Below are 24,976 nucleotides of genomic sequence, written 5' to 3' on the forward strand. Positions count from 1 at the left end.
CTCATACAACGCTGGGTGAGAGAATTTGGACATTGCTAAAACATCCAAAAAGTACTTTCACATTTCCCAAGGTGAGAGACATGTGGCCCACTTGAGACCCCAAGGGCCAGATGGAGCCAGGGTCCTGGGCACCAAAGATCAGCTGGAACATTACAACATGGAAACACCACTTGGGGTGCACAAGAGAGGCCCCCCTCCTCACACACACACCATTCCCACCCAGCGTCCCTGGGATCAGCCATGAGCACGAGAATGGGAGGTGGGAAGTGGGAGATATGAAGAGGTTAAATGCAATGAAAAGATCCTGTCATGGCTGTAAGTCAGTCACATCGTCTCCAAAAGATCCTCTCAAATAACTGACCTGTGACGTCCAGGCGGAAGGAGACCTTCTGGCCCCCGGCCTCGCAGCTGTACTCCCCGGCGTCCGCCTTGCCCGCCTGCTGCACCACCAGCTTCCGGGTGCAGCCCTTGGCTTCCACACGCACTTTCGAGCTCGAACTCAGCTTCTTCCCGTCCTTGTACCATGTCACCTCCGTCTGGGCCTGGGCCACCTCGCAGTTCAGCGTGGCACTCGCCCCCGCCACAGCCTGCACTTCACTGTGGGCCGGCTGCTCCTTGGCGAACACCACCGAGGGCTCTGGGGACAGAGGGGGATACACAGGGTCAGAGATGCTATCTAAGTCAAGATGCAGCACTGGGGAGGAAGGACTAAATGGTGAAGCAAGAGAACTGGAAATTTCTCTAGATCCTGGCTAGCTATGTGGCCTGGAAAACCCTACCTCCTTCTCACCGAGTGACCGCAGTTTACCTATATATTCTCCCACTGATCCATGCCTGTTGTTCCAGGAGAAGACGTTGCCAGAGACTTCAGTGTACACACTACTCTGGGAGAACTTCAGGGTCCTGAGGCATTGGTTCCTCAGCCTCTCTAGGTGGACACCCAAAGGGCAGTGCAGGACCCCAGCCACAGTTATCTGACATTAACGCTCTCCACAGGCCCGCTCGGGGAGGGGTGCCCTCCCACCTGCAGTGCAGAAGCGATCTTGAGCCTCCACCCTCTGGTCTATGCCCAGCGTGCCAACTGTGGCCAGTCGGGTGGGAGGGAAGTCGTATCCCCTTGGCTCCCTCTTGCATGGCACTCAGGACTCAGAAAGTGGAGCAGCGTTTTCAGTCTTTCGGCCATTACTGTTTGCACTCCTGTGGTACTCTTCAAGTGTTTCAGCTGATTTTCAACAGCGTTTTCTGTCTGCCCTTTATTTATTACCCAGATCTCTTTATGTGCTCGAGTGCTAGAGATCTGACAAATGATGCAGCTTGCGAATACTGTGCCCATCTGCGTCACTTGCCTTTTCACTCAAGGTTTTGTTTTAAATCTGTTTGTTTATTTGGTTTCACCACACAGCTTGTAGGATCTTAGTTCCCCAACAACGGGTCAAACCTGTGCCCCTTGCAGTGGAAGCACAGATTCTTAACCACTGGACCGCCAGGGAAGCCCCCAAATTTAGTTTTAATGCAGTCGAGTACAGGATATCGTTCTGTGGTTCTGTTTAAGACTTCCTTTACCCTGAAGCCATTAGATAATCTATGTCATCATCTGAGGTTTTATGGTTTTCCTTTCATACTCTGGTCTCTAACCCACCTGGAGTTTCTTTTTAAGTGCTGTTCCAGTTACCTATGCAATTTTTTTTATGATTAAATGTTGAAAACATATTAAAAAGACCATCCTTTCTCCATTGCCTATACAAGCTCACCGGATTAAAAACAAAAGTGGTGGGGATGGCGGCAGAGTTGGAAGTTCATTTATTCACAGGTCTGATTGTGAGTTCACTATTCTGTTCCTTTGATCTGATAACTATCCCTGTATTGTAACCCCAGTATCTTTATGATAATTCTTTTTCAAGAGCATGTTGGCTCTCCTTGGCCTTTGGAATCTGCTGCTCAATTTTCAACTATCCAAAGAAAAACATTTGTTAGATTTTGACTGGATGTGAATATATCTGAGTCTTCCATAGATTTCCATCTATTTCTTTAGGCATTTTTTACTCTCTCTCTCAAAAATGTTTAACCATTTCCCCCCACTAATGTCTTAAACATCTTTATTTTACTTGGAAATGGAAAGATCATACTTTTCACAATGCTGTAAATCTTTTATAATTTCATTTTCCAACTATGCTGCTACTATATGGAAATATATGTTTTTCACATATTGACTTTTTACATGGCAATTTTCTCAATTCTTATACTAAGTCTAATTGATCTTTTAGATTTTCTGAGTTGATATCCACGTAATCTGTTATTCCTTCTTACGTTTCATGCTTTGCATTGATCTGCTTTGTTTCTGAAGCTACATAAGCCCTGCAATACGGGAGTACAATCTTATCGCAGTGTATTATCTTCTTGATATATTGCTAAATTCAGTTTGCTAATATTTTGTCTAGGGTTTTCCTTTGACAGCTATAATAAACTGACCTGTAATTTTAATTCTTGGTACAGTCCTTGTCAGATTTTGGTGTCCATGATATGTTACCTACAGAAAACCATCTGCAGAGTGTTTCTCCTTCTATTCTCTAGAAGAATCCCCATGAACATGGATTAATTTATTTCTAAAATATTTAATATAATTTACCAGGAAAGTCCCTGGGCTTAGATCTTTCTGAGAAAAATGATTTACTGCGGTTCAACTTACTTAAAAGGTTTAGAACTGTTGGAGTTGTCTAATTCTCCTGTGTTACTTTTGATAATAGTTTTCTAGGAACTGGCCAAATTGTCAAAATTTTTCAAATTGACTACCATAAAGTAATGTGTCATATTCTCTTAAAATATTAATAACATTTGACAAAGGTACAGAGTGAGGTTTCTGGTATCTGTCAGTTCAGTTCAGTCGCTCAGTCGTGTCCGACTCTTTGCGACCCCATGAATTGCAGTACGCCAGGCCTCCCTGTCCATCACCAACTCCCGGAGTTCACTCAGACTCATGTCCATCGAGTCAGTGATGCCATCCAGCCATCTCATCCTCTGTCGTCCCTTTCTCCTCCTGCCCCCAATCCCTCCCAGCATCAGAGCCTTTTCCAATGAGTCAACTCTTCGCATGAGGTGGCCAAAGTACTGGAGTTTCAGCTTTAGCATCATTCCTTCCAAAGAACACCCAGGGCTGATCTCCTTCAGAATGCACTGGTTGGATCTCCTTGCAGTCCAAGGGACTCTCAAGAGTCTTCTCCAACACCACAGTTCAAAAGCATCAATTCTTCGGCGCTCAGCTTTCTTCACAGTCCAACTCTCACATCCATACATGACCACTGGAAAAACCATAGCCTTGACTAGACAGACCTTTGAGGTTTCTGGTATCTATACATACCCACAAACTATTATGTACAGGTACAGTCCGACACTGTTAGGGATTGGCAACCAGAGGCCAGTGTAGGATCACAGCCTTAGTTATTTGATATTAACACCCTCTTTTTTTAAAGTGCTTACGCTTTTAATAGTATAATGAACACTGAATCCACTACCCACTCAAGAACTAATACATTCCCAATCAGTTATCTACCTGTAACAAACTCCTAATGAAAGGAAAAGAAATTTAGATCTCAGACTTCTCTATGAACCAGCCAGGAAGGCACAAACACACTAACCATGAGGGAAATTCTATAAAGTAAATACTGGTTTATGAGACCATGGCTGCTGCTACTATAAAAACTCATCTTTTAGTGTAGTGGTATAGTATTAGCTATTTATTCGTTTCCATTTCTAAGCTTACAAATCAAACTCCAAGAATACTGACACAAATGTTCTAACTGAAGACAAAGGAAAACAATATGCTGTTTGAAAAGAGCACTCTAAACCTCAGGCGTATATCACAGGTGCATACCTACCAACAGTCAGCTCCTTTTTCACTGTTCACAGGCACTGAGACAAAACCTGGATCTAGAATTTGGTACACGAAGTGAAAGAGAAAAGAGCCTCCCAGAACACCTAAACTATCATGAACCAAATTTTAGTTTTGAGAAAATTCCAAGCATGATTATGTGCCGAAAAAAAAAAATCCCTTTAATTTTGGTTCAGTGAAATTCAAACAGGTCTCACTAGTAAGAACTCTCATGTGATGTTAGATGAGGGATGTGAGAACAGCCAAAACATTCAGCAGAAGGATATGCACATATTTATTCCCAGGTAAGAGACATCTCATCTACTTCAAACCTCAAGTACCAGGTGGATTCCAGAGTCCTCAACATGGGGAAGATTCTACACAGCTGCTGGGACACGTGAGTAAGTGTTACATCAAACAGTACTTGAAGTTTACAAGAATGGCCAAACTCCCTTCCATATATATGCCCCTCCAATTTAAATTCCCTTGGCTCAGCCATGGGCATAATACTAGGACGTGGAGGGACGGAAGACTTGAAGAGAAGAAGTCTAATGTAGAGAGCACTAGGGTGCAGTGAGTCTATTAGTCAGTCCCATCGTCTCCTCCAAATGCTCTCAGTTAGAACCGCCTGTGATATCCACACACAAGGAGACCTTCCGGCCTCCAGCCTCAGAGCTGTACTTCCCAGTGTCTGCTTTCCCCGCCTGCTGCACCACCAGCCGCTGGGCATGGCCCTGGGTCTCTTCCTGCACTTCTGAGCTGGCACTCAGCTTCTTCTCATCCTTGAACCATCTCACCTCCTTCTGGGTCTGGGCCACCTTGCAGCTCAGCATGGCTGTCCCCCCAATCAGTATGCCCTTCACTCAACACTGGCTGTTCCCTGGCAAATGACGTACAGCCATGGACTCTGGGGACAAGGAGGGAAGTACAAAGTCAAAGACGCGATCATCTAAGGCAGGAAGGCAACAGTGGTGGGGGCGAGGTGGGGGGGAAGGGACTAAATAGGGAAGTAGGAGGGCTAGAAACTTCTCTAAGCTCTGCACTAGATATGTGCCCAAGAGGCCCCATACCCTATCAGCAGTGGTGACACAATTTATCTATCCATTTGGCCACAGCTCCAAGTGGGCAGTTCTAAGTAAGAACATTGCAAAAGACTTCTCTGTATATAGGATCTGTGGGGGGCGGGAGGGGGGCGGAGTCATGATCTATGCAAACTTTCTAGATGAAGCCAGACTCTCCTTCCTAGATAAAGCCTCAACCTTCCTAGATGAAGCCAGTCTCTCCCACTCAACTGTGTGGAGAGCGGTCCTACCCACAGTGCATGAAAATTACTGAGGCTCCACCCTCTTGCCTATTCTCAGCATGTCACCTGTTGCCAATCTGGTGGAAGTGAGGTGGTACTTCTTGTGGCTGTCTCCTGTATGGTTCTGGTGACCCACAAAGTGGAGCAGCTTTATTAATCTTTTTTGTCATTATGGTCATTTTTTTCATCATTTGCTCTTTTGTGGTGTCACAGTTAAAGAACTTGCCTGATTTTCAACAGCACTGTCTGCCTTTTTCATATTCATTTTTAGGACTTCTATTTGCATGTTAAAGCTTTCCTCTCCCATATCTGTGTGACTTGCATGCCACTCTTTTATGGTGTCTTCTGATGAATCGAGATGGTTGGATGGCATCACTGACTCAATGGACATGAGTTTGAGCATGCTCTGGGAGATGGTGAAGGACAGGGAGGCCTGGCGTGCTGCAGTCCATGGGGTCACAAAGAGCTGGACATGACTGAGCGACTGAACTGAACCAAATGAATCTAATGAAAGCTATTAGTTTTTTTTTTTATTATTATTATTGTAAAGCTTTTAGCTTTAATGCAGTCAAATGTGTCATTCTTGTTCCATGTCAGGAATCTCCCCTTACCCAAAAGCCACAAGGCAATCTAAGTCATCATCTATGAGTTTTCATGGTTTTATCTCTTACCCTGAGGTCTCTAACCAACCTGGAGTTGGTTCCGTGTGGTTTGTGTTATCAGATGAACTTTTTTTCCTTACATGGTCAAATGGAAAAACAAATTCTTACAAAAAGACCATCATTTCCCACTCCTTGCACAGCCACCACACTTAAAAAAAAAGTGGGGGTGGAACAAAGGTCTGTCTGTGGACAGGTCTTTCGCTAAACTCTCTCTTCTGTTCCTCTCCTCTGTTCCTCTGGTCTGATAACTGTCAGATAACTGACCCATCTTTCTACATTACTGTAGTTTTATAATAGTTTTTAATATTGATAGAGCAAATGCTCACACTGAATTTGACTGTCAATTCTCAATACTCCCCTCCCAAAGAACATCTGCTTGGATATAGACTGTTATTGAACATCCTAGATTCTTTCATGGATTTCTATCCATTTATTTAGGACCTTCTTTATCATCTCTCAAAAATGTTATTCCCACTGCGCCCCTCCCCCACAGTCATTAAGCACCTTGCATTATATTCGGAATTAGAAACATGATACCTCTGATGCTATTATTAATGTTTTAAAATTCTGTTTTAAAATAACTGTTCGTAATTAGTATATAAATATAGTAGTGTTTTCTGCATGTTAATATTTGTGTGCATTTATATTTCCAAATGCTCTAAGTCAAATCACTTATCCTTGAAATTTCTATATCCATAACCATGTCATCTTTGAATCCCACCATGTTTTTGCATTTCTGCACTTCATTGGCCTCCCTTCTGTTTTGTGCAGCGTTGGACAGAAGTGGTGACAGTTGGCTTCCTTCTCTTGTTCGCGAACTCAAATTAAAACCTTCAAGGTTTTACTTTAACTGTGACATCGCCTGGTGTTTTCTAGAGTGCCATTTATCAAGGTAAGGGAAAGTCTGTTTATTGATAGAATTTTATGGCCTAAGTTGATGACAAAATTATGGTGTTAAAATTGATCAAACTTTTATTCTGCATTTACTGAGAAAAATCACATCATTTCTCACTTCCAATCAGTTAATGTCATACATTATACTGGTTTTCTAATGGTCAGAATTTTAAATCAATGTTGCATGCCTGGACCACGTCTTTCATCCTAATCCGTTCTCACCTTCATATATTGTTCAGTGACTTTGCCAGTATTTTGTTGAAGATACAGGCCTCAACATCCACAGGATTTGTTGTTACTGCTCAGTTGCTCAGTCGTGTCCAAGTTTTTGTGACCCATAGACTGCAGCACACGAGACTTCCCTGTCCTTCACTATCTTCCGGAGTTTGCACAAACTCATGTTCATTGAGTCAGTGATGCCAGCCACCCATCTCATCCTGTTGCCCCCTTTTCCTCCACAAGATATTGGCCTATAATTTTAATTCTCCTTACATTCCTTGTCATATTTTGGTATCTATGTTATCCCATAGTTACACGAATCAAACTAGAGGGTATATCTCCTTGTTTTATTCTCTAGAATCTCTGTGAACATGGAATAATTACTTAACAGAAATTTGGCATTATTTTATCAATAGAACAGGGTTCCCCTGGTGACTTAGATGGTAAAGAATCTGCCTGCAATGCAGGAGACCTGGGCTCAATCCGTGGGTCAGGACTATCCCCTGGAGAAGGGAATGGCTACCCATTCCAGTATTTTTGCCAAGAGAATTCCATGGACAAAGGAGCCAGGCAGGCTACAGTCCAGGGGGGTCACAAAAAGTTGGAAACGGCTGAATGACTAACATTTTCACTTCATCGACAAACCAATGGGCTTAGATCTTTATGATTTTTTTTTTTATTACTGGTCCCATTTATTTAAGTTTTAGGGGAAGTGGGGCCCAGATGATGGGGAGAGAAGATGCAGAGTCCATGTCTCCTCACCAACAGGATATTTACCAGATGCTGGTGGAGGACCTTGGACACCCAGGAAGACCAGAAGAACCCCTGAGCAACTGGGTAGGATGGTGGGGGTGGGTAGCGACGGGGGAGGAGAAGTGGAGGCTGGACGTGGCAGGTATACCCGCAGGGCGGCTGGGTAAAGGGAGGGGTTTACACACCTTAAGAGACACATTTACCTTCTGGGGATCAGCAGGGACTAGGAGGGACCTGAGGGGTTGGAGGACTGGGGAAACACATCTAGCATTCTCCATCCCTGGTCACTCAGCTCCAGGGAGCTTGCTGAGGCCCTGGGCCTCTAAACCGTGAGGCCAGAGGCTCTCCAGAGGGCCCCTACCAGCCAGGCTGAACCTGGGCGCCACCCTGACACCCACCTAGGGCCTTTCCTGGCCTGGGTCCTACGCCTAAACCCCACCCTGCCTAAGGCTGCCCTGCCTAAGCCCTGCCCTCCACAGCCAAGGCTTTTTCGGGTCCTTTTTGTTTTGGTTTGGTTTGCTTTTTGGTTTTCTCCTTTGCTACTGGAGTTCTGTTTTACCTTCTGGTGTTTGTTTCATATATATTCTTATTTTTTCTAATATATCTGCTGGTTTTCTAAATTGTAATTTTTATTCTTTGTTTTTGTTCTGCTCTTTTTTTTTTTTTTTTTTGCCGTGTTCTGTGGCTTGTGGGATCTCAGTTCATGGGCCAGAGATTAGAAATGAGCTCTAGTGGTGGGAGTACCGAGTCTGAACCACTGAACCAATAGAGAACCTCAGACCCCAGGGAATACTAATCAGAGTAAGGTCTCCCAGAGGTCCACATCTCAACACCAAGACCCAGCTCGACCCAACTGCCTGCAAACTCCACTGCCAGAAACCTCAGGCCAAACAAACAGTAGAAAGGAACACATTCCTACTCATAAAAAAAAAAAAAATAGGATGACAAAAATATATGTTACAGACAAAGGAGCAAGGTAAAAACCTACAAGATCAAATAAATGAGGAGGAAATAGGTAACTATCTGAAAAATAATTCACAGTAGTGATAGTAAAGATGATCCAAAATCGCAGAAATAGAAGAAAATGTATTAAACAAACACCTAGAAGAACAAAAGAATGAACAAACGGTGATGAAAAATGCAGTAACTAACATTAAAAATATGCTAGAAGGAATCAATAGCAGAATAACTGAGGCAGAAAAACGAATAAGTGAACTGAAGATAAAATGATGGAAATAACTTTCAAGGAGCAGCATAAAGGAAAAAATGAAGAGAACTGAAGATAGTCTCAGAGTTCTCTAGGACAATATTATATTAAATGTACCAACATTTGAATTATAGGGGTCCCAGCAAAAGAGAAAGAAAAAGGGTCTGAGAAAATATTTGAAGAGATTATAGTTGAGAACTTCCTTAACATAGGAAAGGAAAGACTCAACCAGAATCCAGGAAGTGTAGAGAGTCCCATGTAGGATAAGAGAAACATACCAAGACACATAATAATCAAACTAATAAAAATTAAATACAAAGAAAAACTATGAAAAGCAGCAGTGGAAAAGCAAAAAATAACATACAAGGGAGTCCCCATATGGCCATCAGCTGATTTTTCAGCAGAAACTCTGCCAGCCAGAATGGAGTGACAGGATATACGTAAAGTGATGAAAGGAAAAAAGCCCACAGCCAAGACTATACAGCAAAGATCTTATTCAGATTTGGCAGATAAATAAAAAGCTTTACAGATAAGAAAAGCAAAGAGAATTCAACACCAATTAAGAAAACAGTAGAGAAAATGGTAATAGGAAATATGAATCATACATAAATGTAAGTGGATTAAATGCCTCAACCAAAAGACACACTGAATGGATACAAAAACAAGACCCGTGTATATGCTGCCTACGAGAGATCCATTTCAGACCTAAGGACACATGCAGACTGCAAGTGAGAGACGGAAAAAGATATTCCATGCAAATGGAAATCAAAAGAAAGCTGGAGTAGCAATACTCATATCAGATAAAATAGACTTTAGAATACAAACTGTTAAAGAGGTAAGGAAGGACACTACATAATAATCAAAGACTCAATCCAGGAAGAAGATGAAACAATTACAAACAGTTATGCATAGAAATAGGAGCACCTCAATACATAAGGCAAACACTAACAACCATAAAAGGGGAAATCAACCATAACACAATTAGTATTGGGGGACTTCAGCTCCCCACTTATACCAGTGGAAACATCATCCAAACAGAACATAACTAAGCAAACACAAGCTTTCAAGGACACAACAGACCAAAAGGAGTTAATTGATATTTATACGACATTCCACCTGAAAGCAGGAGAACATTTTTTTTTTTCTCAAGCGCACATGGAACATTCTCCAGGATAAACCACATCTTGGATCATATATCAAGCCTCGGAAAATTTGAGAAAATTGAAATCGTATCAGCATTTTTTCCTACCACAATGCTATGACATTAGAAATCAATTACAGGGGAAAAAAATGCAAAAAAAAAAACAAAAACAAAAAACCCCACAAATACATGAAAGCTAAACAGTGCACTGCTAAATAACCAAGAGATCACTGAAGAAATTAAAGAGGAAATTAAAAAATGCACAGAAACAAACGATGCTGAGAAGATGACAACCCAAAACCTATCAGACATAGTAAAAGCAGTTCTGAAAGGGAAGCGCATAGCAGTGCAATCCCACCTCAAGAAACAAGAAAAAGTCTCGAACTAACAATCTAACCTATGGGAGAAAGAGGAGAAAGAAAACCCAAAGTCAATAGAAGAAACGAAATCACAAAGATCAGACCAGAAATAAATGAAATAGGAAACAAGACAACAAGAGCAAAGGTCAATAAAAGTAAAAGTTGGTTCCTTGAGAAGGTAAACAAAACTGATAAACCTTCAACCAGACTCCAAGAAAAAAGAGCGAGGACTCAGTAAAATTAGAAATGAAAAAGAAGACATTAGCATTGACACCACAGATATACAGAGGATCATAGAGACTGCTATAAACAACTGTAATCTAATAAAAAGACAACCTGGAAAAAATAGATAAATTCTTGGAAAGATACATGCTTTCAAGACTGAACCAGGAAGAATTAGAAAATATAAACAGGCCAATCACAAGTAGTGAAATTGAAAATGTGATTAAAAATATTCCAACAAACAAAAGTCGAGGACCAGACAGCTTCCCAGGCAATTTGAACCAACTTTTAGAGAAGAGATAACATCTATCCTTCTCAAACTCTTCCCAAAAAATCTCAGAATCACAAACACTTATAAATTCATTCTATAAGGCCACTATCACCCTGATACCAAAACCAGAAAAGATATCACACAAAAAAAGAAAATTACAGACCAATATCACTGATGAACAAAGACACAAATATCCTTAACAAACTACTAACAAACAGAAGCCAACAATATATTAAAAGGATTATACATCATGATCAAGCGGTTATCCCAGGGATGCAAGGATTCTTCAATATATGCAAATCAATCAATGTCCATATTAACAAATTAAAGAATAAAAACCATACGATCGTCTCAATAGAGGCAGAAAAAGCTTGTGACAAAATTCAATAACCACTTATGATAAAAATTCTCCAGAAAATTGGCATAGAGGGAACCTACCTCAACATAATAAAGGCCATATATAACAAACCCACAGCAAGCCATCATTTTCAATGGTGAAAAACTGAAAGCACTTCCCTTAAGATTAGGAACAAGACAAGGATGTCCACTCTCACCACTCTTATTCAACATAGGTTTGGAAGTCCTCACTATGGCAATCACAGAAGTAGAAGAAATAAAAGAAATCCAAACTGGAAAAGAAGTAAAAGTGTCAGTGTATGCAGACGACAGGTTATCACACACAGAAAATTCGAAAGATGCCAACTACTGGACCTGATCAATGAATTTAGTAAAGTTGCAGGATACAAAATTAATACACAGAAATCTCTTGCATTCCTTTATACTAACAATGAAAGAGCAGGAAGAGAAATTAAGAAAACAATCCTGGTTACCATCAAGACAAAAAGAATAAAATATCCAGGAACAAACCTACCTAAGGAGCAGAAGATCTGTACTCACAAAACTATAAAACACCGATGAAAGAGATCCAAGAGGACACAAACAGATGAAGAAACAGACCATGTTCTTGGATTGGAAGAATCAATTTACAGTGAAAATGACCACATTATGCAAAGCAATCTACAACTGCAGTGCAATTCCTATCAAATTACTAATGGCATTCTTTACTGAATTAGAACAAAAAATTGTATAATTTGTATGGAAACACAAAAGACCCCAAAGAGTCAAAGCAATCTTGAGACAGAAAAATGGAGCTGGCTCTCTGACTTCAAACTATAATACAAAGCTACCGTCACCAAGACAGCATGGTACTGACACAAAAACAGAAATATAGACCAACAGGACAAGATACAAATCCCAGAGGTAAGATATGGGCACCTCGTCTTTGACAAAGGAGGCAAGAATATACCTGGGAGATATTGAGAATATGGAGAAAACACAGCTTCTTCAATAAGTGGTGCTGGGAAAGCTACATGTAAAAGAATGAAATCAGAACAATCCCTAACACCATGCACAAAAATAAACTCAAAATGAATTAAAGACCTAAATGTAAGACTGGACACTATAAAATTCTTAGAGGAAAACACAGGAGAAACACTCTTTGACATAAGCCACAGCAAGATCTTTTTTGACACACCTCCTAGAACAATGAAAAGAAAAAGAAAAAAAATCAAATGTTATATAATTAAACTTAAAAGCTTTTGCACAGCAAAGGAAATCATAAATAAGACAAAAAGACGACCCTCAGAATGGCAGAAAATATTTGCAAGCAAAGCAACAGACAAAGGATTAATTTCCAAAATATACAGGCAACTCATGGAGCTCAATATCAAAAAACAAACCACCCAATCAAAACATGGGAAGAAGCCCCAAATAGACATCTCTTCAAAGAAGACATACAGATGGCCAAGAGGCATATGAAAAGATGCTCAACATCACTATTAGAAAAATGCAAATTAAAACTACAATGAGGTATCATCTCACACCAGTCAGAATGGCCAGCATCAAAAAAATCTCCAAACAATAAATGCTGGAAAGGGTGTGGGGAAAAGAGAAACCTCTTACACTACTGGTGGGAATGTAAATTGATACAACCACTTTGAAGAACAGTATGGAGGTTCATTAAAAAACTAAATATCAAACTACCATATGACCCAGCAATCCCACTACTGGGCATATACCTGCTGCTGCAGCTAAGTAGCTTCAGTCGTGTCCGACTCTCTGCGACCCCATAGACGGCAGCCCACCAGGCTCCCCCATGCCTGGGATTCTCCAGGCAAGAACACTGGAGTGGGTTGCCATTTCCTTCTCCAATGCATGAAAGTGAAAAGTGAAAATGAAGTCACTCAGTCGTGTCCGACTCTTCACAACCCCGTGGACTGCAGCCTACCAGGCTCCTTCGCCCATGGGATTTTCCAGGCAAGAGTACTGGAGTGGGGTGCCACTGCCTTCTCTGGGCATATACCTGAGAAAACCATAACTCAAAAAAACATATATACCACAGTGTTCACCGCAGTACTATATACAACACCCAAAACATGGAAGCAACCTAGATATCCATAGACGGATGACTGGATAAAGAAGATGTGGTACATATACACAATGGAATATTACTTAGGCATAAAAAGGAATAAAATTGAGTTGTTTGCAGTAACGTGAGTGAACCTAGAGCCTGACATACAGCATGAAGTCAGTCAAAAAGAGAAAAACAAATATTATATATTAACACATCTATGGAATCTAGACAAATGATAGTGATGAACCTATTTGCATGGCAGGAACAGAGATGCAGACACAGAGAATGGACTTGTGGGGGGGTGAGGGGGAGGAGAGGGGCCAACTGAGAGAGTAACACCAATGTGTATGCCCTAGCATGTGTGAGATAGAGAGCTGGCAGGAAGCTGCTGTCCAGCACAGGGAGCCAGCTTGGTGCTCTGTGATGATCTAAGGGGAGCAATGGGAGAGGGCAGTGGGAGGCAGTCTCAAGAGGAAGGGGATATATATACACACGCTTATGGCTGATTTGCACTGTTTTATGGCAGAAATGCTATGGAAGAAAAGCTATGACCAACCTAGACAGCATACTAAAAAGCAGAGATATTACTTTGCCAACAAAGGTCCATCTAGTCAAAGCTATGGTTTTCCAGTAGTCATATATGGATGTGAGAGTTGGACTATAAAGAAAGCTGAGCACCCAAGAATTGATGCTTTTGAACTGTGGTGTTGGAGAAGACTCTTGAGAGTCCCTTGGACTGGAAGGAGATCCAGCCAGTCCATCCTAAAGGAGATTAGTCCTGAATATTCATTGGAAGGACTGATGCTGAAGCTGAAGCTCCAATACTTTGGCCACCTGATGTGAAGAGCTGACTCATTGGAAAAGGCCCTCATGCTGGGAAAGATTGAAGCCAGGAAGAAAAGGGGATGACAGAGGATGAGATGGTTGGATGGCATCACCGACTAAATGAACATGAGTTTGAGCGAGCTCCAGAAGTTGGTGATGGACAGGGAAGCCTGGTGTGCAGCAGTCCATGGAGTTGCAAAGAGTTGGACATGACTGGCAACTGAACTGAACTGGAATGGCAGAAACCAAGACAACACTGTAAAGCAGTTATAGCCCAATTTTAAAATTTCCATAGGACTATTTCAGTTATCTATTTCTTCTTGTGTGACTTTTTCATATGGTTTTCTAACATTTGATCAAGTTGTTGAAAATTTCAGAATTATTACCATAAAATAACTTAGTCTCTTAAAAACCATTTTAGGAAGATACATAAATATTTTAGTTATCTGTACTCACCCACAAATCATTAATATACCAGCATACAACCAAACTGTTACATGTATGTAATATAATACCATCACCCACATCTCTCTAATGTTGAGATCCACTTAACAAAAGGAAATTGTTATCAGACTTCTCCATGAACCTGCCAGAGTGGTACAGACACACACTCCTCAGGATGTGCTGTAGAATAAATGCCAACTTATCAGTAAATGGCTGCTACTATAAGGACTCATCTTTAACAAAGTGTACTGATATAGCTTAGGCTACTTATTTCTTTCCATTTCTAAATTTATAAATCAAACTCCAAGAAGAATTCTGACACAGAATGGTCTAACAACAAGATATGAATTCCAGACCTCACATGTGCATGTCTCAGACACATACCTACCAGTCCTCTGGTCTTTTTTATTTCCCACAAACACTGCAGGAAAACATATCTAGATTTTGTTACAAATGGGAGCGCAGACAACTTCTACAGCCACACCTTGTTTTATTGCACTTTGTTGAGGTTGGCAGATATTCTTGCATTTTGTACAAATCGAAGGTTTTTGACAACCCTGCATCAAACAAAGCTTTCACTGCCATTTTCCCAACAGCATCTATTCACTTCATGTCTGTGTGGCATATTTTGGTAATCTTTGCAATATTTCAACCTTTTTCATTACCATCTTAAAGGAAACCAGTCCTGAATATTCATTGGAAGGACTGATGCTGAAGCTGAAACTCCAATACTTTGGCCACCTGATGCAAAGAACTGACTCATTTGAAAAGACTCCGATGCTGGGAAAGACTGAAGGCAGGAGGAGAAGGGGACAACAGAGGATGAGATGGTTGGATGCATTACCGATTCTACGGATATGAGTCTGAGTAAGCTCCAGGAGTTGGTGATGGACAGGGAAGCCTGGTGTGCTGCAGTCCATGGGGCTGCAGAGTCGGACATGACTGAGAAACTGAACTGAACAGATATATGCTATGGTAATCTTTGATCAATGGTCTCTGATGTTACTACTACTCACTGAAGGCTCATATGATGGTTAACAATTTTTAGCAATAAAGCATTTTTTGCCTCAAGTATGTACATTTTTAAACATTATGCTATTGCACACTTAACAGACTATAGTATAGCGTAAATATAACTTTTATATGCACTGGAAAAACAAAAAATCTGTTAGGTCACTTTATTGCAATCATGCATGCATGCTAAGTCGCTTCAGTGGTGTCCGACTCTGTGCAACCCCCATGGACAGCAGCCCACCAGGCTCCTCTGTCCATGGGGTTCTCCTGGCAAGAATACTGGAGTGGGTTGCATGTTCACTTTATTACAGTGACCTGGAACCAAATCCACAATATCTCCTAGGCATTCCTATACATAAATGTACATGAGGGTCTTAAAGAAAATATGAATAACCCAAAGTTTAGTCAACCTTATACAAAGAGATGCAAGTGTCTCTGACTAGTGAGAACCCCAGTATGGTTCTAAGAGAGGGCATACCCAGACATCCAAAAAAGCAGTCACATAACTCAGGTGTGAGATGACTGGTCTATTTCAGAATTCAAGCATCCAACAGAGCCACAGTCCTGGACACCAAGAAACATGACAGGGGTTTTGGGCAGGTTTAATCACGCTCAGGATGTGTGATTAAACACGACTCTATGGAAACACCACAAGGTGTTCAAGAACAGCCCTCTTCCTCTCATACACACCCTTTCTACTTTGTCTTCCTTGGCCCAGTCACGGGCATGAAAATAGGAGGGAGGAGGATGGGAGGCCTGAAAAGATGACGTCTAATGAGAGAGCATCAGGGCCTAATGCAATTCAACCACCATCTCCAAACAAGACTAAGTACCACAAAGGACTGACCTGTGACGTCCAGGCGGAAGGAGACCTTCTGACCCCCGGCCTCGCAGCTGTACTCCCCAGCGTCCGCCTTGCCTGCCTGCTGCACCACCAGCCGCCTGGTGCAGCCCTTGGCTTCCACACGCACTTTCGAGCTGGAACTCAGCTTCTTGCCGTCCTTGTACCACGTCACCTCCGTCTGGGCCTGGGCCACCTCGCAGTTCAGCGTGGCACTTGCCCCCGCCACGGCCTGCACTTCACTGCATGCCGGCTGCTCCTTGGCGAACACCACCGAGGGCTCTGGGGACAGAGGCGGATACACAGGGTCAGAGACCCCATCTATGTCAAGATGCAACACTAAGGAAAGAATGATTAAACAGGGGGCAAGAAGACAGGAAACTTCTCCAGGCTTTGCACCAGTTCTGTGACCTAGAGAAACTCCACCACCTTCTCAGCAACAAGCAACACAATTTATTTCTATATTCCACCCCTGATCTGTGGAGGCTGTTCCATTGAGAAGCTGTGAAAGAATTCTCTCATGCAGATCTTCTAGAAGAAGAACTGCAGAGTCCTCAACCTTCCTATGGGAGGCCAGAGTCCTTCCCATACAACTGTACAGGGCACGTTCTCATCTGCAGTGAATGAGAGCTCCTGAGGCTCCACCCTAACCACACTCTCAGTGCTGTCAGCTGTTAGCAACCTGATGGGAGTGAAGCTACACCACTGTGGCTATCTGTTGCATGGTACTAATGATTCACAAACTGAAGAATATGAGTTTTACAGTTATTCTGTAGTTTAACCTTCTGTGGTTCAAGTTTTGTACAATTTTCAAAATTTGCAGTCTGTTTTTTCCAGATTCATTTAGGAGCTCTTTATATAATTAAATGTTATACTGTGTTGATGGTTCAGTTCAGTTCAGTTCAGTTGCTCAGTTGTGTCCAACTCTTTGTGACTCCATAGACTGCAGCACGCCAGGCATCCCTGTTCATCACCAACTCCCAGAGTTTACCCAAACTCATGTTCATTGAGTCAGTGATGCCATCCAACCATCTCATCCTCTGTCATCCCCTCTTCCTGCCTTCAATCTTTCCCAGCATCAGGGTCTTTTCAAATGAATCAGCTCTTCACATCAGGTGGCCAAAGTATTGGAGTTTCAGCTTCAATATCAGTCCTTCCAATGAACACTCAGGACTGATTTCCTTTAGGATGGACTGGTTGGATCTCCTTGCAGTCCATGGGACTCTTAAGAGTCTTCTCCAACACCACAGTTCAAAAGCATCAATTCTTTGGTGCTCAGCTTTCTTTATAGTCCAATTCTCACATCCATGCATGAGTACTGGAAAAACCATAGCTCTGACTAGACAGACCTTTGTTGGCAAAGTAATGTCTCTGCTTTTTAATATGCTGTCTAGGTTGGTCATAACTTTTCTTCCAAGGAGTAAGCGTCTTTTAATTTCATGGCTACAGTCAGCATCTGCAGTGATTTTGGAGCCCCTCAAAATAAAGTCAGCCACTATTTCCACTGTTTCCCCATCTATTTGCCATGAAGTGATGGGACCAGATGCCATGATCTTAGTTTTCTGAATGTTGAGCTTTAAGCCAACTTTTTGGCTCTCCTCTTTAAGAGAAGACTACACATGGACATCACCAGATGGTCAACACCAAAATCAGATTGATTATATTGTTTGCAGCCAAAGATGAATTAGCTCTATACAGTCAGCAAAAACAAGACCAGGACCTGACTGTGGCTCAGGTTATGAACTCCTTATTGCAAAATTCAGACTTAAACTAAAGAAAGTAGGGAAAACCACTAGACCATTCAGGTATGACCTAAGTCAAATCCCTTAAGATTATACAGTGGAAGTGAGAAATAGATATAAGGAACTAGATCTGATAGACAGACTGCCTGATGAACTATGGATGGAGGTTCATGACATTGTACAGGAGACAGGGATCAAGACCATCCCCAAGAAAAAGAAATGCAAAAAAGCAAAATGGCTGTCTGAGGAGTCTTCACAAATAGCTGTGAAAAGAAGAGAAGCGAAGAGCAAAGGAGAAAAGGAAAGATATACCCATTTGAATGCTGTTCCAAAGAACAGCAAGGAGAGTTAAGAAAACCTACCTCAGTGATCAGTGCAAAGAAATAAGAGGAAGACAATAGAATGGGAAAGACTAGAGAACTCTTCAAGAAAATTAGAGATACCAAAGAAACATTTCCTGCAGATAGGCTCAATAAAGGACAGAAATGGTATGGACCTAACAGAAGCAAAAGAGCTTAAGAAGAGGTGGCAAGAATACACAGAAGAACTGTACAAAAAAGATCTTCATGACCCGGATAATCATGATGGTGTGATTACTCACCTAGAGCCAGACATCCTGCAATGTGAAGTTAAGTGGGCCTTAGAAAGCATCACTATGAACAAAGCTAGTAGAGGTGATGGAATTCCAGTTGAGCTATTTCAAATCCTGAAAGATGATGCTGTAAAAGTACGGCACTCAATATGCCAGCAAATTTGGAAAACTCAGCAGTGGCCACAGGACTGGAAAAGGTCAGTTTTCATTCCAATCCCAAAGAAAGGCAATGCCAAAGAATGCTCAAACTACTGCACAATTGCACTCATCTCACACGCTACTAAAGTAATGCTCAAAATTCTCCAAGCCAGGCTTCAGCAATATGTGAACCGTGAACTTCCAGATGTTCAAGCTGGTGTTAGAAAAGGCAGAGGAACCAGAGATCAAATTGCCAACATCTGCTGGATCATCAAAAAGGCAAGAGAGTTCCAGAAAAACATCTATTTCTGCTTTATTGACTATGCCAAAGCCTTTGAATGTGTGGATCACAACAAACTGTGGAAAATTCTGAAAGAGATGTGAATACCAGACCACCTGACTTGCCTCTTGAGAAACCTATATGCAGGTCAGGAAGCAACAGTTAGAACTGGATATGGAACAACAGATTGCTTCCAAATAGGAAAAGGAGTACATCAAGGCTGTATATTGTCACCCTGCTTATTTAACTTATATGCAGAGTACATCATGAGAAACGCTGGACTGGAAGAAGCACAAGCTGGAATCAAGATTGCCGGGAGAAATATCAATAACCTCAGATATGCAGATGACACCACCCTTATGGCAGAAAGTGAAGAGGAAGAGAAAAGCTTCTTGATGAAAGTGAAAGAGGAGAGTGAAAACGTGTTGTTGTGTTTATCTGTCCTCCCATTTTTGTGCTCTTTTTCATTTTTAAAATAATGTTTCTGGTGAGATTAAGTTATTTAATTAAGGCAAATATATCAGTTTGTCCTTGGTGGTTTCTGCATATATGATCTGTTTAAAAATCTTTCATTATCCCGCGGTCATTAAATAATCTTTATTATCAGATAAAAGCTTGTTTTACCTTTCACACAGAGGTCTCTAACCTGCCTGGAGTTGGTTCTTTGTGTGGTAGGAGGTAGATTCCAATGTTATTTTATTTTTCCGTATGGTTATGGGCCTTACGATCAGTGATGATAAGATCCTCCCTTCTCTACACTTCAGTGTGAGTTCACCATCCCATTCCTTTGGGCTATTTATCTGCATTGAGACCCACTTGTCTAAATTGCTGTAACTTTTTTTTTTTTAAGTCATGATTAGGTTGGAGCAAATATCCTCATTTTGTTAAAACTCACTTGGTTCTCTTTGGCCGTTGCAATCAAGTTGTCAATATTCTAATACCCCAAAGAACTGTGATTTGGCATTTAATGGGAAGTGAATGTCTCTGAGTTCCATAGATTGGTATACATTTATTTATATCTGTTTCCTGCCTCTATGCAATGCTTAATATTAATACTTTCACAAAGTCCTCAAGACCTTTTATTGCCATTCTTTTAAATTTCATTTTCCAGTTGTTTGTCTCTGATATATAGATACAGAATTGTTTTCTGTAAATTGTTTTTGTATGCAGTGATGTTTACCAATTCTCTTACTAAGTATAGTAATCAACGTTTCTAGATTTTCTAAATTGCTAATCATATCATCTGCATGTTTCATTTTTATTTTTCTAACTTTTAATCTTTTATTTCCCTCCTTAGTGTGTTGTAAATGCAGCATCAAAGTGGTGACAACTGGCTTTCTTATCTTGTTCCCTACTGCAAAGGCAGTGCCTTCAAGGTTTCACTTTATGGACGAGGATAGCCAGTTTTTCTCTATACTGCCAATTATTAAATAAAAGAAGAATCCTTATACTTTGGTAAGAATTTTATGGCAGGAATTAATGCTCAATTTTATCAAGTATTTCTCTTGGATATATGTAGCTATATTTTACTGAGTATTTTTATTCTCCATTTATTGGGGAAATCATATCATTTTTCTTTTATTTTATTGGCATTAAGCTTTCCATCAAATTTTCTACTGATTCTTGTTTTAAACCAACCTCGCACTCCTGGAATATAGCTGTTGCTGTACTGTATTTTCCTCTTAATAAACTGCTGAATTCAGTTTACTATTATTTTGTGGAAGATATTAGCCTTAATATCATCAACAGATTAAACAGTGTTACTTCTTCATAGTTACCTTGTCAGATTTTGGTATCAATGATATGTTCTCTATGTAAGATAAATTAGAGAATGCACTCCATTTTTCAATACTACAGAAGAATCTCTGTGAACATGGGATAATTTCTTACCAGAATACTCAGTACAATTTAACAACAGAGCAAGTAGGTTTAGACATTCTGCTGTGAGAAGATTGTTTATTATGGTTCCATTTATTTAAAATTCTGGGGTCTTTACAACTTGCTTGTTTTCCATTTTGTGAGTTTTGACATAGTTTTCTAGGAACTGATCAATTTGCAATCTTCTCTATTTTCATAAATTTTGTGCACACATTACAACAAAACATGGACTAGATTTTGCTACATCTGTGTTCAGGGAGTTTACTTATCCATGTGAAAATTGCTAACCCAGAATATCTAAAGATTTATAAGCCAAAATTCTGCCATAAAATAATTCCACGCATTACTGTGTGGCCAAAATTTTCTCTTATTCTGGTTTAGTGAATTCAGCTATCTCTTGCTAACAGGAACTCTCAAGTGTTCTGGGTAAGAATCTGCCAGGAAAACCCCAGGGGAAAGATATCTTGTCTATCTCAGCCCTGTAGATCAGGTAGAGCCCGAGTAATAGACACCCAGGACCACCAATTGAGTCTGAACACTTGTTGGGAAAATGTGACTGAGCGTTATTACACGGATGGTATAAAAGAACTGCCTTTCTCCCTCCAGAATACACTCACTCACCCATGCTTTCTTGGCTCAACACTGACAATGAACACAAGGCCGGGAACTTCTACAGGCATTCTACCAGCCCTCTGTGCTGCAGAGCTCCCTCTGCCCATCTCAGTAGCAAGCAACATTCTCCCACTGACCTCCTGTATCTAGGAAAACAGAGGGAAGACCTCCCAGAAACCTCAAGTTTGAGCATTCAAACTTTGCTCCTGAGAGAATGTGAAAGAAGACTGTCAGGGATACATCAAACTGAAACAGCTGACCCACTGAGAACTCGCATAAAGTGCCTGATGAGGATGTGTGCTGGCTCTCCAGAAGAACGCATGGCGGGAGGAAAATCACACATCCCCAGGCCTACCTCAGCCCCCAGGCATCAGGGAGAGCCAGGGTCCTGACATCAGGAAAAAGAGGAAGGCTCTGGGCAGGTGCTAAGACAGTGTGACTGGGCCCCACTGCCTGGCAACAGGGGACAGAAACAACCCCTCTTCTTTCTATATGCACTCTCCCCATCCATCCTCTTCCAGCTCAAAATGGGCCTCCAGATGGGATGCAGAAGGCAGGGAGGCTTAAGAGATGAAGGTTCAAGGCACTCATATCTGAAAGCCAGTCCCCTTATCACATGCAAACAGGCTAGCTCAGCGTCCTCCTCCAGGACTGACCTGTGACGTCCAGGCGGAAGGAGACCTTCTGGCCCCCGGCCTCGCAGCTGTACTCCCCGGCGTCCGCCTTGCCTGCCTGCTGCACCACCAGCCGCCGCCCGCGGCCCGTGGCCTCCACACGCACTTTCGAGCTGGAACTCAGCTTCTTGCCGTCCTTGTACCACGTCACCTCTGTCTGGGCCTGGGCCACCTCGCAGCTCAGTGTGGCACTCGCCCCCGCCACGGCCTGCACTTCACTGTGTGCCGGCTGCTCCTTGGCGAACACCACCGAGGGCTCTGCGGACAGAGGGATACACATGGTCAGAGACACCATCTCAGTCAGGAGGGCAGCTACGGGCAAAGAAGACCTGGATGGGGAGCTGGGAGGGTCCAGATGCAGGTAGTGAAGCTGGAGACTTTTCCAGGCTCTGCACCAGTCCTGTGCCCTACAGAGGTCCTTCAGACATTCTCAGGAACAAGTGACACAGTCTATGCATTTTCCCACAGGTCCACCTGTTTGAGCTGGTCCCACACGGGAAGGGTCATTGTACCTTTGGAGAAGACCTTTGGAGGTCACTGGAGAAGACATCTCCCTGTTTATGACATCTTCAGGATAACAAAGCAAGTGTCCCCCAACCTTCCTACATGATGCCCCAGTCTTCTCCAGGCTTCCCAGGCTTATGCAGGGAACTTTTCACCTGAAGTCCATGGAGATGGCTGAGGCTCGGTGCCCTTGCTTACTCTCACTATTGTCAACTGGTAGCAATCTGGGAGGAGTATTTCCACCTCCCTGTGGCTTTCTTTGTCATCATCTGAGGAATGAAGAAGTAGCTTCCCCCTTAGAACTGGGTTCCCCATTACTGTTTTCTTTTTTCTAGTGAAACCATTCCAATCTTTTCTCCACCTACTAATAGTAGGCTCTCTGTTCTCACGATTCACCCCTGGCCACTCTTTATCCATTTAAATACCAGAGAATGACACATAGATAGGTTTTAAGGATGTTCCCAACTATGTGACTTGTATTTTCACTCTCTGATTGAGTCCTCTGTTAAATCAAACTTTTTCCTTCCAATAGTGTCAAATGTCCATTTCAAAGCCCCTTGAGTTTGGAGCATTTGTGTTTGTACTTAAGAAATGTTTCCTTACTTAAGTCTTTAAAGAAATCATGTTATCATCCAAGGGAATTTTGGGTTTTACCATTTACACTGAGGTTCTAACCCATCCTGAGTTGACTTTTGTGTGTGGTGTGAACTGCTGGTACAATTTAAGTTTTCAGAATGGTCAAACAGTCCAAGTACCATTTATGAAGACAGCACTTTCCTCAACTTCTCCAATAGACACCACAGTATCAAGTGGAAGGTGAGGGTGGGTAAATGGGTGGTGCAAAAATCCATTTATGCAAGGAACTATTTCTGAGCTCACTTCTGTCCCTCTGATGTGGTAACTATCCCTGCACTGGGATCCTCTTATCTTCAAAATTGTAGCTTTGTGACATCAGGTCCCAGTGAATGCTCCCACCATGCTTTCCTTCAAGAAAACAGTGTATTGATGGCACCTGGCCTTTGGAATCTGCCTGTTATTCTTCCATCAGACCACCCAAACAGAAATTTGGTTTCAATTCTGATTGCTAATCTTTGATTTTTTTTCTCTCTGATTCCTTTCTCTCTATTCCAAATTCTTACTGTCTCTCAAGAATCTTGAATAATTTTCCCACACACAGCCACCTAGCAATTTTTATCAGACCTGGAATTAGAAACATACTATAATTGTGCTACTCTAACTCTAAACGACAAAATGATTTCTGTTCGTTTCCAAGGCAAACCATTCAATATCACAGTAATCCAAGTCTATGCCCCAACCAGTAACGCTGAAGCAGCTGAAGTTGAATGGCTCTATGAAGACCTATAAGACCTTTTATAACTAACACCCCCAAAAGACGTCCTTTTCATTAAAGGGGACTGGAATGCAAAAATAGGAAGTCAAGAAACACCTGGAGTAACAAGCAAATTTGGACTTGGAGTAAGGAATGAAGCAGGGCAAAGGCTAATAGAGTTAGGCCAAGAGAACGCACTGGTCATAGCAAACACCCTCTTCCAGCAACACAGGAGAAGACTCTACACATGGACATCACCAGATGGTCAACATCAAAATCAGAATGATTATACTCTTTGCAGCCAAAGATGGAGAAGCTCTATATAGTCAGTAAAAACAAGACCAGGAGCTGACTGTGGCTCAGATCATAAACTCCTTATTGCAAAATTCAGACTTAAATTGAAGAAAGTAGGGAAAACCACTATACCATTCAGGTATGACCTAAATCAAATCCCTTATGATTATACAATGGAAGTGAGAAATAGATTTAAGGAACTAGATCTGATAGATAGAGTGCCTGATGAACTATGGATGGAGGTTCATGACATTGTACAGGAGACAGGGATCAAGACCATCCCCATGGAAAAGAAATGCAAAAAAGCAAAATAGCTGTCTGGGGAGGACTTACAAATAGCTGTGAAAAGAAGAGAAGCGAAAAGCAAAGGAGAAAAGGAAAGATATAAACATCTGAATGCAGAGTTCCAAAGAATAGCAAGAAGAGATAAGAAAGTCTTCTTCAGTGATCAATGCAAAGAAAGAGAGGAAAACAACAGAATGGGAAAGACTAGAGATCT

At 41.7% G+C, this 24,976-nt stretch overlaps 1 protein-coding gene across 41 annotated transcripts in view; it reads right to left on the reverse strand.

Annotated features, from left to right (window-relative positions):
* OBSCN (obscurin, cytoskeletal calmodulin and titin-interacting RhoGEF) overlaps positions 1 to 24,976 on the reverse strand; it is a 239,778-nt gene that overhangs the window by 107,943 nt on the left and 106,859 nt on the right. For 40 of the 41 annotated variants that reach the window (XM_086407940.1, XM_086407931.1, XM_086407941.1 and 37 more), the window contains 3 exons: positions 22,332 to 22,607; positions 16,440 to 16,715; positions 362 to 637 (listed from right to left, as the gene is read on the reverse strand). The exons of the other annotated variant lie outside the window; for it this stretch is intronic. In XM_086407940.1, coding sequence (XP_086264066.1) covers positions 362 to 637; positions 16,440 to 16,715; positions 22,332 to 22,607 — 828 coding nt within the window. The remainder of the gene's footprint in view (positions 1 to 361; positions 638 to 16,439; positions 16,716 to 22,331; positions 22,608 to 24,976) is intronic. 41 annotated transcript variants of the gene reach the window in all.

The sequence above is a fragment of the Bos grunniens genome, chromosome 7, assembly GCF_055505025.1.
Source record: "Bos grunniens cultivar Pamir isolate PY7600 chromosome 7, Bosgru_T2T1.0, whole genome shotgun sequence".
Taxonomy (NCBI): Eukaryota; Metazoa; Chordata; class Mammalia; order Artiodactyla; family Bovidae; genus Bos; species Bos grunniens.